This window comes from Macaca nemestrina, chromosome 13 (genome assembly GCF_043159975.1).
Source record: "Macaca nemestrina isolate mMacNem1 chromosome 13, mMacNem.hap1, whole genome shotgun sequence".
NCBI lineage: Eukaryota > Metazoa > Chordata > Mammalia > Primates > Cercopithecidae > Macaca > Macaca nemestrina.
This window is the reverse complement of record NC_092137.1, coordinates 37,978,140-37,995,310: the sequence shown is the minus strand read 5'-3', so window position 1 is coordinate 37,995,310 and position 17,171 is coordinate 37,978,140. Positions and strand designations below refer to the sequence as shown.

At 37.3% G+C, this 17,171-nt stretch overlaps 1 protein-coding gene across 7 annotated transcripts in view; it reads right to left on the bottom strand.

The window, feature by feature from the left end:
* LOC105464856 (regulator of microtubule dynamics 2) overlaps positions 1–17,171 on the bottom strand; it is an 85,912-nt gene that overhangs the window by 52,689 nt on the left and 16,052 nt on the right. Inside the window, exons 1-2 of one of the 7 annotated variants that reach the window (XM_024787701.2) lie at positions 9,505–9,986; positions 7,593–8,561 (exon numbers count right to left, since the gene is read on the bottom strand). The exons of 4 other annotated variants lie outside the window; for them this stretch is intronic. In XM_024787701.2, coding sequence (XP_024643469.1) covers positions 7,593–8,561; positions 9,505–9,521 — 986 coding nt within the window. In that variant the 5' untranslated portion in view covers positions 9,522–9,986. Of the gene's footprint in view, positions 1–7,592; positions 8,562–9,504; positions 9,987–17,171 lie in introns of those variants that run through there. 2 more of the 7 variants (XM_011712957.2, XM_011712960.3) reach the window with 2 other exon arrangements.

Genomic DNA, 17,171 nt, shown 5'->3' with positions numbered 1-17,171 from the left:
AAACTAAGCTTCATAAGTGAAGGAGAAATAAAATCCTTCACAGACAAGCAAATGATGAGGGATTTGGTAACCATCAGGCCTGCCTTACAAGAGTTCCTGAAGGAAGCACTAAATATGGAAAGGAAAAACCACTACCAGCCACTGCAAAAACATACCAAAATACACAGACCAACGACACAATGAAGAAACTGCATCAACTAATGTGCAAAATAACCAGCTGGAATCATGATGACAGGATCAAATTCACACATAACAATATTAACCTTAAATGTAAATGGGCTAAGTGCCCCAATTAAAAGACACATATTAACCTTAAATGTAAATGGACTAAATTCCCCAATTAAAAGACACATATTAACTTTAAATATAAATGGACTAAATTCCCTAATTAAAAGACACAGACTGGCAAATTGGATAAAGAATCAAGACCCATTGGTGTGCAGTATTCAGGAGACCCATATCATGTGCAAAGATACGCATAGGCTCAAAATAACGGGATGGAGGAATATTTATCAAGCAAATGTAAAGAAAAAAAACAAAGAAAGAAAGAAGCAGGGGTTGCAATCCTAGTCTCTGATAAAACAGACTTTAAACCAAAAAAATAAAAAAATCAAGGTCATTACATAACGGTAAGGGGATTAGTGCAACAAGAAGAGCTAACTATTCTAAATATATATGCACCCAGTACAGGAGCACCCAGATTCATAAAGCAAGTTCTTAGAGAACTACAAAGAGACTTACATTCCCATACATTAACAGTGGGAGACTTTAAAACCCCACTGTCAATATTAGATAGATCAATGAGACAGAAAATTAACAAGGATATTCAGGACTTTAATTCAGCTCTGGATCAAGAGGACCTAATAGACATCTACAGAAATCTCCACCCCAAATCAAAAGAAAATACATTCTTCTCAGCACCACATAGCATTTATTCAAATACTGACCATATAATTGGAAGTAAAACACTAATCAGCAAATGTAAAAGAACAGAAATCACAACAAACAGTCTCTCAGACCACATTGCAATCAAATTAGAACTCAAGATTAAGAAATTCACTCAAAACTGCACAACTACATGGAAATGGAAAAACGTGCTCCTGAATGACTACTGGGTAAATAACAAAATTAAGGCAGAAATAAATAAGTTCTTTGAAATCAATAAGAACAAAGATAAAACATACCAGAATCTCTGGGACACAGCTAAAGCAGTGATTAGAGGGAAATTTATAGCACTAAAGGCCCACAAGAGAAAGTGGGAAATATCTAAAATTGATACCTTAACATCACAATTAAAAGAACTAGAGCAGCAATAGCGAGTAAATTCAAAACCTAGCACAAGATGAGAAATATCTAAGATCAGAGCAGAACTGAAGGAGATACAGACACGAAAAACCCTTCAAAAAACATCAATGAATCCAGGAGTTGGTTTTCTGAGAAGATCAACAAAACAGACTGCTAGCAAGACTAACAAAGAAGAAAAGAGAGAAGAATCAAATAGACACAATAAAACATGATAAAAGGGATATTACCACTGATCCCACAGAAATACAAACTACCATCAGAGAATACTATAAACACCTCTATGCAAATAAACTAGAAAATCTACAAGAAATGGATAAATTCCTGGACACACACACCCTCCCAAGACTAAACCAGGAAGAAGTCAAATCCCTGAATAGACCAATAACAAGTTCTGAAATTGAGGCAGTAATTAATAGCCTACCAACCATAAAAAGCCCGGGTCCAGACGGATTCACAGCCGAATTCTACCAGAGGTACAAAGAGGAGCTGGTACCATTCCTTCTGAAACTATTCCAAACAACAGAAAAAGAGGGACTCCTCCCTAACTCATTTTATGAGGCCAGCATCATCCTGATACCAAAACCTGGCAGAGACACAACAAAAAAAGAAAATTTCAGTTCCAATATCCCTGAGGAAGATCGATGCAAAAATCCTCAATAAAATACTGGCAAACCGAATCCAGCAACACATCAAATAGCTATCCACCACAATCAAGTCAGCTTCATCCCAAGGATGCGAGGCTGGTTCAACATATGAAAACCAATAAACATAATCCATCACATAAACAGAACCTATGACAAATGAGAACCTATGAGATAATCTATTGATTATCTCAATAGATGCAGAAAAGGCTTTTGACAAAATTAAACACGACTTCATGCTAAAATCATTCAATAAACTAGGAATTGATGGAACATATCTGAAAATAATATACTGAATAGGCAGAAGCTGGAAGCATTCCCTTTGAAACCCAGCACAAGACAAGGATACCCTCTCTTAACCCAGCACAAGACAAGGATGCCCTCTCTTACCACTGCCATTCAACACAGTACTGGAAGTTCCGGTCAGGGCAATCAGGCAAGATAAATAAATAAAGGGTATTTAGATACAAAGAGAGGAAGTCAAATTGTCTCTGTTTGCAGATATCATAACTGTATATATAGAAAACCCTATCATCTCAGCTCCAAAACTCCTTAAGCTGATAAGCAACTTCAGCAAAGTCTCAGGATAAAAAATCACACGCATTCCTACAAACCAAAAATCACACGCATTCCTATAAACCAATAATAGAGAGCCAAATCATAAGTGAACTCCCATTCACATTTGCTACAAAGAGAATAAAAGGCCTAGGAATACAACTTAGAGGGGATGTGACGGACTTTTTCAAGAAGAGCTACAAACCACTTCTCAAGGAAATAAGAGAGTACACAAACAAATGGAAGAATATTCCATGCTCATGGATAGGAAGAATCAATATTGTGAAAATGGCCATACTTCTCAAAATAATTTATAGATTCAATGCTATTCCCATCAAGCTACCATTGACTTTCTTCACAGAATTAGAAAAAACTACTTTAAATTTCATATGGAACCAAAAAAGAGCCCATATAGTCAAGACAATCCTAAACAAAAAGAACAAAGCTGGAGGCATCACACTACCTGACTTCAAACTATACTACAAGGCTACAGTAACCAAAACAGCATGGTACTGGTACCAAAACAGATATATAGACCAATGGAATAGAACAGAGGCCTCAGAAATAACACCACACACCTACAACCATCTGATCTTTGACAAACCTGACAAAAACAAGCAATGGGGAAAGGATTCCCTTTTTAATAAATGGTGTTGGGAAAACTGGCTAGCCATCCATATGCAGAAAACTGAAAATGGACCCCTTCCTTACATCTTATACAAAAATCAACTCAAGAAGGATCAAAGACTTAAATGTAAGACCTAAAGCCATAAAAACCCTAGAAGGAAACCTAGGCAATACCATTCAGCACATAGGCATGGGCAAAGACTTCATGACTAAAACACCAAAAGCAATTGCAACAAAAGCCAAGATAGACAAACTGGATCTAATTAAACTAAAGAACTTCTGCACATTAAAAGAAACTATTATCAGAGTGAACAGGTAACCTACAGAGTGGGAGAAAATTTCTGCAATCTATCCATCTGACAAAGGGCTAATATCAAGAATCTACAAGGAACTTAAATTTACAAGAAAAAACCAAACAACCCTATCAAAAAGTGGGTGAAGAATATGAACAGACACTTCTTAAAAGAAGACATTTATGCGGCCAACAAACATATGAAAAAAAGCTCATCATCACTGGTCGTTAGAGAAATGCAAATCAAAACCACAATGAGATACCATCTCATGCCAGTTAGAATGGTGATAATTAAAATGTCAGGAAACAACAGATGCTGGAGAGGATATGGAGAAATAGGAACACTTTTACACTGTTGGTGGGAGTGTAAATTAGTTTAACCCTTGTGGAAGACAGTGTGGCAATTTCTCAAGGATCTAGAAACAGAAATATCATTTGACCCAGCAATCCCATTAATGGGTATATACCCAAAGGATTATAAAGCATTCTACTATACAGATATATGCATAGGTAGATATGTGCCATGGTGGTTTGCTGCACCCATCAACCCGTCATCTATGTTAGGTATTTGCAGGGACATGGGTGAAGCTGGAAACCATCATTCTCAGCAAACTAACACAGGAACAGAAAATCAAACACTGCATGTTCTCACTCGTAAGTGAGAGTTGAACAATGAGAACACATGGACACAGGGAGGGGAACATCACACACTGGGGGCTGTCAGGGGGTGGGGAACAAGGGGAGGGTTACCATTAGGACAAATACCTCCATCAGATCTCGTGAGACTTATTATCATGAGAATTGCACACAAAAGATTGCCCCCCATGATTTAATTACCTCCCCCTGGGTACCTCCCACAACATGTGGGAATTCTGGACATACAATTCAAGTTGAGATTTGGGTGGGGACACAGTCAAACCATATCAATACAACATAAACAAAATGAAGGGAAAAACAACCCATGATCATCTCCATTGATGCAGAAGAAGCATTTGACAAAATTTATCACCTTTTTATGATAAAAGCACTCAACAAACTAGGAATAAAAATTAACTGCTTCAATATATTAAAGGCCATATGTGAAAAGTCCACAGCTGACATCATAGTCAATGGTGAAAAGCTGAAAGCTTTCTTATTAAGATTAGAAACAAGACAAGGGTGTTCTTTATCACTTCTAGTCAACATAGTACTAAAAGTCCTAGCCAGTGCAACTAGGCAAGATGATGAAATAAAAGGCATCCAAATTAGAGAGAAACAAAGTTATCCTCTGATCACAGACAACACAATCTTATAGGTAGAAAAACCCTAAATATTTCACACACATACACAAAATAAGAATTAATAAAATTCAGCAAAGTTGCAGGATAGAAAATCAACACACAAAAATCAGGCGTTTTTCTATGTATTAACAATGAGCTACCTGGAAAGAATTATAAAAATACTTTCACTTATAATTGCATCAAAAGTATACAATACTTAGAAATAAACTTAACTGAGATGCAAAACCTGTACACTGAAAACTACAAAACACTGCTGAAAGAATTTAAATAAGATACAAATAGAAAGACATCCCATGTTTGTGGATTTGAAAGTTTATAATGTTAAGATGTCAATCCTACCCAAAATGATCTACAGATGCAATGCAATCCCTCTGAAAATCCCAATATTTTTTGTAGAAATAGAAACATCTATCCTGAAATTCATTTGGAATTCCAAGACACCCCAAATGGCCAAAATAATCTTGAAAAATAAAAACAAAGTTGGAGGTCTCACACCTCCTGATTTTCAAACTTACTACAAAGCTACAGTAACCAAACAGTGTGGTACAGTGTGGTGTAAAGACAGATGTATAGGCTAGTGAAAGAAAATGGAAAGCCCAGAAGTCAACTACACATATATGATCACATGACTTTTGACAAAGGTTCCAAGACCATTCAATGGAGAAAGGGTAATCTCTTCAACAAACGGTGTTGAGAAAACTGGATATTCACAAATAAAAGAATGAAGTAAGACCATTACTTAATATCACACACAAAAATTAACTCAAAATGCATCAAAGACCTAAATGTAAAACCTAAAGCTATAAAACTCTTAAAACATAACGCAACAGTGGATTTGGCAATGATTTATTGATTATGGCACTAAAAGCATAGTCAATAAAAGAAAAAATTGATAAATTAGACTACCTCAAAATCTAAAACTTCTATGAATCAAAGGACATAATCAACAAAAAGGCAACCCACACATCGGGAGAAAATATTTGCAAATTATATCTTTTTTAAAGTGTTAATATCCAAAATATATAAAGAACTCCTACAAATCAACAACAAAATAAAACCTGATTAAAAAAAAATGGTCAAGAGACTTGAATTGGCATTTCTCCAAAGAATATATACAAATAGGCAGCAGTCACACAAAAAGATGTTCAATGTCACTAATCATTAGGGATATTCAAATAAAAACTCACAATGAGATGCCACCTCATACCCATTAGGATGGCTACTATAACAAAACAAAACAAAATAATAAGTGTTGGCAAGGTAGTAGAGAAACTGGAATCCTTCTACATTCTTGGTGCAAATGTAAAATGGTGCAGCCACTATGGAAAACAATATGGTAGTTCCTCAAAAAATTAAAATATAATTACCATATGATCCAATAATTCCACTTCTGGATATATACTCAAAAGAATCGAAAGCAAGGTTTCGAACAGATAGTTGCATGCACATGTTCATAGACAGTGCATTATTCACAATAGTTAAACATGGAAGCGCCCCAAATTGTCCACTGATGGATAAAGGATATGCAATTTGTGATATATATATATAGTGGAATATTATTCAGCCTTAAAAAGGAAGGACATTCTGACATATGCTAAAACACGGATGAACCTTGAGGACATTATACACTATGCTAAGCGAAATAAGCTGGTCACAAAATACCATATGATTCCCCTTATATAAGGTACTTGGAGTAGCCAAAATCATATATATAAAGTAGAGTGGTGGTTGACAAGGGCTAGGGAGAGAGCGGAGTAGAGAGTTCTTATCTAATGGGTGGAGAGTTTCAGTTTTGCAAGATGAAAAGAGTTGTGGAAACGGATGGTGGTGATGGCTGTACAACAATGTGAATGTACTTAATGTCACTGAAACACACATTTTAAAATGGTTAAGATGGTAAATTTTGTATTTATCACAATTTTTAAAAATTAAAATCAAAAGACCATTTTTTAAGACACATGCTAAGAAGAAGAGAAAACCACAAAAGTAAAAATAACATCTAAGCCCCATGATACAAATTTGGGGGATATTTTATTAGGATAATTAGAAATAATGCAAATTCCTTTCCTCTATAAAATCTGAACTTAAATGTTTTCAATTGCTTACACACAGTTTCATTCATTAGCTACTTTGATAAATGCTTTATAATAGTCTTTGTTCAATACGACGGTAAAAAAATGAAAAACATTCATTTTTAAAAATAAAATTTTGGGAGACTAATATACATACTTTTTCCTGATTTCAGAATTCCTTGAATGCCCAGATTTGCACAGACATGAATGTGTATTAAAATTACTTAGTTAAAATATCTGGTTACGAAATATTCTACATATTCTGCTAAACATTTTTAACTTCTAATTTGATTCTTGTGTTAATAAAAACATCATCTGTCAGTGGAACATCGGGCACGAGAAATATAGCTAGCAAGGCTGATATATATGAAAATGTGTGTACTGATGAATATAACTCTAGAGATTATGTAAGAATACTGTTTCTAACGATTAGAGTATGATAAAAGGGGATACTAAACTCTCAAAGAATGTATTACTTTTAGAAGGTCCATACACCAAGGCTTGATGTTATTTTTAGACCACAAAAGTATTACAACAGTCACTCAGAAATCTGAGATTAGCCCATCTTTAAGCAGTAAATCTGAAAAAAACTTGAAACAAAATCATCTTTGACTTCCATACTCCAATAACATCAATAAACTAACTTTCAAAAGTACAGCAATTAAATTTATACTGCAATGTAGGAATCTTTTTCAGAAAATGCAGTGAAGCTTGGTGAGGAAAGGGGAGTTATGAGAAATGAATTCTACAGACTATGAAAGTGACTGGTGGGAAAACTATTTGAGGTGCCCTTCTAAGACAGGGTAAAGTCTGAGGTGACCTTATTTTAGGAATTTCAATAGGCGAAGATCTGTCTTCATCTTGAAACAAGACAGCAAAGTCTTCATCTTCAGATGGGCCTGAAGTTACTTCATTTTGAAATGGGATAAAGCAACCAGAATTTTTATAAGATGAAGAAAATCCAGCTTTATGGAGGAATGGGAAAGTTCCACTTTGAGAGGGATGCTGTTGAATCGTGATTGCAGAACGATCTGTGCTGTAACTTTCAGTAGCAGGATGCAGGAAATCTTTTAAATCTTTACATAATTGGCCCCTTTGTTGAATATCAGTGGCAATTCCATTTTGTTGATCGGGAGAGGAAACATCATTTGCAAGAGAAAAGAAGGATGATGTGCTTTGTTGATAGGAGGCTGTATCAATAGTGTTCCCAAAGGCTGGAGAAGTAGTGTTTGTTTCAAAATTCTTAAAATTTTTAGTGTTATATTCAGGAGCAGAGATGGTTATATGTTTTTTAGCATCAGTATTATTTGAGGTTTTAGAAAAGATTTCGATTTCTTTTAGATTAAACACATTCTGGCCACTTGCTTGAGGATCAAAAAAATTGGCACTCTTGTAATAGGAAACTATACTTAGTTTACGGGATGAGAAACGTCTCCTGCAGGACATAAAGCTACCAAAATGGTCTGAGGAAGATTTTAAATCAGTGAAGCTTGTGTCTTCTTCAGAATCAAAGTTAGCTCTACTTTGTTGACGGTATGAGGAAGCATTTCTGTTTTGAAATCCAACAAATAGAGAACATCTTCTTTCAGAGAAAGATGGACTTGATAGAGATAATAACCTTCTACTTGCTTTGGCTGAATTGACTTTACGTGTTATAGGGGAATAAGACGTTTTATGACCAAGAGATATATTTGGTTGTGAAATAGAAGAGGCTCCACGATGCTGGGCGTCTGTAGTAACTTGATCTTCTGGAGAACATCGCTGGAAGCTCTGGTCCTCTTTACAGCAGCTAGAGTGAGAAAAGGGTCAAATGAGGAAAAAAAAATAGGGAGCAGAGTGGAGACCTGCCAAGCCTCCTGAAGGATAATATCCACATTTTGGTGTCTACCAGCTGGTACTGTTTCCATACCAAGACAGAAACAACAGGGAATAAGAATAGGGGAGCTGAAGTTAATGGTCACACAGATGTACTCAAAAGAATACACGAGTCTAAAAGCTTATTTCTGCCTACATAGTACCTACCCACTCTATTAAACCTTGGGAAGAGAAGTTGATAAAATCAGGGAAGCAGGCAGAAAGATCAGGGGAAGCATATGCCAGGATACCAGAACAAAAAGATTCCCAAAGGAAAAGACAGAACTGGTTTTAAAAATAATAAACCAGGCCGGGCTCAGTGGCTCAGGGCTCTAATCCTAGCACTTTGGGAGGCTGAGGCGGGTGGATCACAAGGTCAGGAGATCGAGACCATCCTGGCTAACACAGTGAAACACCGTCTCTACTAAAAATATTAAAAAATTGGCCAGGCGTGGTGGTGGGCGCCTGTAGTCCCAGCTACTCGGGAGGCTGAGGCGGGAGAATGGCGTCAACCCAGAAGTCGGAGGTTGCAGTGAGCCGAGATCGCACCACTGCACTCCAGCCTGGGTGACAAGTGAGACTCCTTCTCAAAAAAAAAAAAAAAAAAAAGTAATAAACCACAATATCTGTTTGAGACTACTAAACTACTGTATTTAAAGGAGTTAAGGAGAATAAACTTATATTCTGTTGACTAATTGTATTTTAAAATATTAACCATGGATGAAGCAGAATCTCTCTGGGGATAATGATTCAAGTAAATATCCGGACAGTCCAGGATATCCAGTTATTATGGGAAACTAAAGGAAGCACTAAAGGTTGGTTTATGAAAATTTTCAATGTTCCTTTAGCATATGCTGAAGTTTTTTTCTAAGGCTTACCTTAAGCATTTTCCCATTTTGAATTTAATCCAAAGTAAGTCTCTCCCCTCCCTTCTAGGCCATCATCTTTAAGCCATAAAATGCCCTGTGTAGGTGGAACAGGTCAGAAGACTGAATGCTCAAGCTGCATATGGAGTTAACATGGTAACAACACAGAATGTGATGACAGCTGACTCTAGAATCTCATTACATCAGTTTATATTAGAACTGTTCTGTAGCTCAGCTTTCTCAGAAGTTGGAATTCACATGGCTGTGGAATGTGTTTCTACCTTCACTGTTCAAGGAGTTATCCAACAAATCCAGGGGTGGGAAAACAGCTGGATGAGGACAATAACATATATGACACCTGCACAATCCTTTACCTTGGACCATCTCTCTCACCAGCTGCCTTCTACATCCCTGTCCTACTAACTCCTTCTTCTTTCACTTGAACATTCTTTACCCCAGATTTTTGCATCCTTCAGTGATACGGAAAAGCAACTGTTAGAGACTTTGGCCTAAAGATACATTGAGAAGGGAAAAAAAAGTTTAATAAGTAGCACATGTCCTTGCCCCCAAAATTAAACAAGCCTCATCCACCTTAGCAGTAAAGTATGCCATCTGACTGCTTGGGCCATTTGTACAGATTACGGGGATATGCTGTGCCACTATTACTCCTCAGAACAACTGATACTCACCTAAAGGCAAGGTTAACAGAGTTATTAGAAAAGAAACACTATCCTTTCTTATCCAAACCAATTTGGGTTACTGTCCCCATAACAGGTATATGTGTATTTGTATAACTACCTATGACATGAAACACCCCCTCAAATACTTTCATTTACTGTGCAATCTCCTGATCCTAAATACTACTACTGCCTCTAGCCTTTGCTCCCTTCCTAACACCCTACTCAGAAAACCCTTGAACAAATTCCTTTTAAGAGACCCAAAGCTCTCTCTAATGTTCAACATACGATGATCGGATTTGTAATTTGATTTTAGTTTACATACAAACTAATAAATTAATCTCTTACTGTTTCATGGATGCCGGCAGAAGACATGAGATTCCTGGGTTAGAGACAGAAGACTTACGTTACTTACAGCACAGCAAAGCAGCATGATCACCAGCACATTTATATTGGTTTTCCTGGGTCCCACATTGCCACAGGGGCAATGCAGAGGGCCCAAGGACACTTGCATTCACAGTGGATTGTGTTACAGGAAAGAAGGCTGAGCTTAAATGATCTACCACTTCTACAGTAAGTAGTAAGCAAACCTGCTAAACCTGCTCTTGGTCCTGAAGGGAAACAGTAACTCATTCTTCAGGGTTGCTCACCACAACCCTGAAAAATGGCCCACATAAAGAATGACCAGGGCCTTACATGCGTGGCTCATGTAGCAAGATGTCTGGGAGCACCAGAAGCCCAAGGAGGACTGTCTGTCTCTGTAGCAATCTATTAAATTTTCCCTCGCTTGTGAGATTACTGTCTTTTGTTCCTAAGCCACACTAAGGTCTGATTGCCATTTTCCGAAAGGATCTCTTCTGCACATTGCAAGAACAGAATATGTAATGCTTATAAAGTTTCTATAAGAAATTTTTCTTTGAAAAATTGGGCCAGCTTGTTGTTTAACACTCCCACCAATGGCCTCTAAAAGAAGCATCTGCTCACTGAGCTACCCCAAAGGAAATAATTATTTGTAACTAAATCTCAACATTGTTAATCACTGCTGCTCAGTGGAGGTAATAAAGAGGTCAGATCACTCCCCCGACCCTATTCAAGCAAATCTATGATTATCCAGACACAAAAAAAAGGTGTTTGGGTGTGGTGCATTTGGAGGATGAGGAAGAAGATCTAGATCTGCTCAGACATCAGAAAAGAAATATCATACCAGTACAGGTAATATCTAGAAGCTGTTTAATATTGTTCTACATGAAGAACTTACCTAACCCTCTAAATGTCTGCAAATTGCCTCCTTTTGGCTTATTTTTAAGAGAACCAAAATTAGACTTAGCCCAAAAGCAAATAGTAACCCCTTATAATGACAAGCATCTAAAACATGTTCATCCTTCAATTCATTCCCAATTCTCTTTATTATCAATTCCATGACCCCAGGTACCTTCTGCTTTTATCATGCCCTATGGCCACCCAACCCTCCTCCTTTTCTACAACAGCCACTCTATTCTCACCAAGGTCAATATTCCATCATTATACTCACTATGCCCAATGAACCTTTTGTTTATCTCTAACCACTCATTAAAATTACCACTCATTAAAATGAAAAGTTCATCATGATTGCTCAGGTGGATATTAGAAAATCTTTTAGAATAAAGCTTCTCAAATGTTAGGGTGTGTAAGAGTCATCCACAGAGCTTGTTAAAATGCAGATTCCTGAGCACTGCTCCCAGACATTCTGATTCGCTAGGTCGGAGGTATGTCCTGAGAATGTGCATTTCCCACACTCCCACAGGCAAGATGGGATGCTGATGTTGCTGGTCCACAGACCACAGTTTGAGTAGCTCTGTTCCAGAACATATGGGTCACTGACGACCCCCAGAGTCAAGGCAGAAGCATCTTTGGAGGTACCTCATAGCAGCTGCCTATCTAAGCTGGAGTCTAGAAAAGACAGTGAACAATATCAGGGCTGAATGTCCCCCTCCTGGAACCTAGATGACAAGTCTCTTCAGAGAATCTATATTACACATGGGGAGAAGTTGGAGGCACAAGGGAAGAGCCCTGACTGGGACTGAAACCTTAACACAAAGAACAAGCCCCAAACTAAAAATTGAATTAACTTGAATTGACCAATGTAAGTTTTTCCACATTATTCAAAACAAATATTGTGAAGTACTCTGAATTCAGCTATTGAAAAATGTACATCTGTAGCTGATCTGAGTGTAGTATTATTCTTCAATAATAATAATACAAACTATTCAATTCATTACATTAATTTAGTTGTTTTTATAAATAGTTTATCAAATGTGCCTGATTGTGGACAGTAACAGTAATGTTCATTTTTAAATTAGCACCAGGTAAACTTTTGTATTTCCTTCCACTACAACATTACACTCTATCCACATAAGTTCCCTGTTTGTAGTTGGTTACCAAGATGACACAGCTGTCTGTATGTGACTTGCGAGGCAGAAAAAGTATGGCTTTTTTATGAATATAGCACAAATATTGGTTATTTCTATTTTATAGAAATTCTACTTTCAGAATTTTCTCATCCATATATTATTTTCTTTTGAGAGAAAGAAGGTTATTAAAATTCACTGAATAACTCAGAAACAGAAAGTCAAATACCACATATTCTCATTCATAAGAGGGAACTAAATAACGTGTACACATGGACATTGAGCATGGAATAACAGACAGCAGACACTTCTAAAGGTGGGAGGGTGGGAGGAGGTAAGGGATGAGAAATTACCTAACGGGTACAATGTACACTATTTGGGTGATAGTTACACTAAAAGCTCATACTTTGCAAAACAGCCATGTAACAGAACTGTATTTTTATTCTCTAAATCTACAAAAATCAAAATTAAAAAAATAATTTCAAAAAATAAAATAAATTCACTAGACAGTAGTTACTAAAAGCATTCTAGTCAAGAATATAGAACACGACACAATCAAGGGTTTGAAATGATGCAAAAACAAGCTGGAAGTAGTTTTGAAACAATGAAAACAAAAAGTATGTATTCTAGGCCAACAAGTACATCTGCATTCTAGCAACATTAGACAATTTGTTTTCTTCTCTATACTCTCCACATCCTCCGCCTTTTGCCTCTCTATCAAGCTCACCCTAAAAATCCCCAAATCTGAATCAACTCAACCACCAGGGTTCTTACTCTCATATATGAAATGGCAATAACTATTGAAAACCAGAATCAACCAACAGTGAAGACTGGTACGTAGTCTTGAATCTCAAGTGGGGAAACCACCTCCTGGGTAATCCTTATGAAAGTTTCTAGTTAATTCCCTCTTCTACTCTCCACACCTGCTCTTCCAAACTTTCTTCCTTCACGTGTTCATTCATCATTAATGCAAATACTTCATGATAATTTATCATGTGCTGGATGATAAACTGTGCTAAGCACTGGGAACACCACAGTAAACACATTAGTGCAGATTCTTAAGGAGGTCAAAGTCCTAAGACATGGAAACTGATAGAGGACAGGAGAGGGATAGTATAGGGAAGAGAAAAATAAAGCATCTCACTCTTCTTCCTCAAATGTGTCAGTGTCCATTCACCTCCACCCTAGCAGATGGCCTACAGTCCACCCTCCCTGAAAAAACTAAAGTTATAAGGCAGGAACTCTTTCAACTTCCAACCCCTACACCCACAAAGGTATCTACTTTCTTTCTTATTTTATTTTATTTTTTTTTTTGAGACGGAATCTCGCTCTGTTGCCCAGGCTGGAGTGCAGTGGTGCGATCTTGGCGCACTGCAACCTCCACCTCCCAGGCTCACACCATTCTCCTGCCTCAGCCTCCCAAGCAGCTGGGACCACAAGTGTCCACCATCACGCCCGGCTAATTTTTTTGTATTTTTAGTAGAGACAGGGTTTCACCGTGTTCGCCAGGATGGTCTTGATCTCCTGACCTCATGATCTGCCCACCTCGGCCTCCCAAAGTGCTGGGATTACAGGCGTGAGCCACCGCGCCCAGCCAAGGTATCTACCTTCTATTTCATAGAGTCAGAAACACCATCAATTGTAAGAAAGAAAAAAAAGTTGCCAATAAAATTATGATTCAGTTCTATAATGCTATTAATTGACGGTAAGAAACGTCTCCATTTACGAGACTTAAAATGTTAAAAATGTTCATCTTAGAATTAATGAAATACAGTAGGTTGAATCCACCTGTTCCTTCTTAGTCAGGTTAGGCTTAAAAAGGTATTCAAATGGAATTGAGGTGAGTTTCATACATGGGTATTCACCTTGAGAGGTGAAGTCTGAATTCAGCAGGTATTTCACATACACCTTCACCTTATCCCCCTTCCCTTTATCCCCTAGGATACTGTTTTTAGAGCATTCTGACACTGTGTACTTTCTTAAGTGGGGATGAGTAAGGCAAGAGGCAGTGCAGCAGAGTGGTAAAAGTGTACAGACTCTATCCCTTACCAGTGAGTTGCCTAATCTTTCCCAGACTCCACTGCCTTGTGTCTAAAACTTCAGAGTTAATGTGTATATTATATGAGATAATGAATATAAGACATTTAGGATAGGATGTGGAAAAAATTATTGATGGAGTTGACTTCCATTTTCTTCTGTAATATCTGTGTAGTCACAGAACTGGGGTCTTTTTCCCCCCTTATATAACATGTAGAATTATTTTGTATATATTGTATCGATTGTACTAAGCATTAGAGACTTGTAGAAATCTAAGTATTACTCTTGGTGTCAAGGTATTGGGGTACCCAGATTCATTTGTAGATGTGCTGGTACAGTGGATGGATGTTGGACACTTCAAGTTTTGAAGAAGGCACAGGAAGATCACTAGATGAGGCTTCTGAAGATAAATGTGTCCAAATTGGAATCCATGGCCAATAGCATATAAGCTCTAAGAGTGCAAGGGCTTTGTTACCACTGTACTCATCTACAAGTGTGTAGCTCATAGTGGCTGCTCAGAAAACATTTGTTTTAGAAATGAATGAATCTGCAAATGTGTTCTTTCCATCTTTCTTAAGAATCTATTGGTTATTATATTTATAGATTTAATGGCAACAGGGACATTGATTAGGAAGATGACAAAATGTAGAGAAGAGCTTAACCTTTTCCAAGCTAGTACTTACTCCTTTACTAGGGGCAGCAATGCTACTTTATATTGTCAGTTTCCATGTTACCAGATACTATCTTGAGCTTAATAAAGCTTCCCTAGAGTCGGCAAGTGACACTATTCTTTCTTCGACAGGTTATCCCAATACCTAAGGTGTACTGCTGCTAAAAAGGTCAGGTGACACTTTGTTTCATAGGTTATTTCCTTTGTTTTATTTTTGATATTTTTTTAAAAGGCCCTCTTCCTGCATCTTTACTCTTGCCCTCTGTATTGGCTTCTTCCCTGTGGCCCATAAATATGCTCAAGTATCTTTCAGGTGAAAACACAAAATACATGTTCTCTGAACCTGATACCCCTTCTTAATTACACATCCTCCTTTCATCTAAAGTCAAGTTCCTTGAAATAAGCGTCCACCCTTCTGGTGTCCACATCTTTACCTCTCTTTCATTTGTCCAGGCCTAGATCAGGTTTCTGTACTTATCACTATCCACCAACTTCTCCTGCAAAGCTTCTCAATAAGTGACCTCCTAAGTCTCAAATCCAGCAAACACAGTTCAGTCCCTATTTTACTTGACCAAACACATTAGAAGTGAAAGGCTACTGTTAAATGTATTTTTCTAGTTCAGAGGTTGGCAAACTACACCCTGTGGGCCTAATCTACCAGCCCTCTATTTTTGTAAATAAAGTTTTATTGGAATGCAGCCATACCCATACTGCCTATGGCTGCTTTCACACTACAATGGCAGAGTTTTGAGATGGAGGCTGTGTGGTCCTCAGAGCCTAAAATTCTTTTTTTTTTTTTTAAGATTGGCTGTTTTTTTAAATTGTGTTTTCAATGAGAAACATCATCTGTTTACAAAATAACTCTTGAAAAATCCAAGGAGTACAGATACTATAAAACTAAAGCAAACTCCAGTTATGAGACACTACATACATCATGAAAAAACAACAGCCTCATCTCCAGGTTATGAAAACTAAAACTAAAAAGTCACTACATAGAAAAGGTCCAAGTTTTCAGCTTGGCAGAACTTGGGTGGTGCAGTTACACAAAACGTTTAATAAACAGAATTGTTTTCCCCTATGTGTAAACAAAATGACAAGACTAAACCTGTGCCTGGCAATTTCAATTTAACTCTGAAGCTACACATAATACACAGACACCTTATACACTTCACCTGTTGGCATGACCATATGACCATCTTTTTTTCTTAGTTGGTAGCGGGAAGGGCAAGGTGACTGTGCAGAGCAAAGATATGGGGAGTAGAAATATTGTATACTAGACATTATAAAGTCATGGTGAAAAGAAAACCTCAATTAATGCATAGCCTAAGGGGGAAAAGACTACACTCCAACTTCGCAAAGTTAATTTAGAAGGATAGAGGAAGAGTTTAACTGCAGTTTAACATGAAAAATGCATATATAATAGAATGGAGCGCAATGAAGGATTCGTGAAATATACAGCCTAAAATTCTTACAGAAAAAGTTTGCCAACTCCTGTTCCAGTACATTTAATACATCTGATCATTTCCTTCTAATTATAAAACAATTCATTTTAAAAAAGATTTTAGATATAGTGCAAAGCAACTTTATTATCTCAACTTTCATTAGCATCTAAAACAACATGAGACATGCATTATTAACCACATTTTAAGATAAATAAATTGAGGTTTGGAGAAGTGAAGTTACACGGCTAGTTAAAGGCTGAACCAGGATTCTTGCTTGGGTCAGAATGATTCTAAAACCTGTGACTTTTTACCACTATTCTGGAAATCTTGCCCTCTCTTGGTTTCTGTGACAACTTTGTCCTCTGGTTCCCTGCTCACTGCTTTGACCAGTCATCCGTCTTCTTTTGCAGGCTTATCCACCTCTATCCACTCCTTCAGTACTGGTTCCAGAAAGCTCTGTACTCCA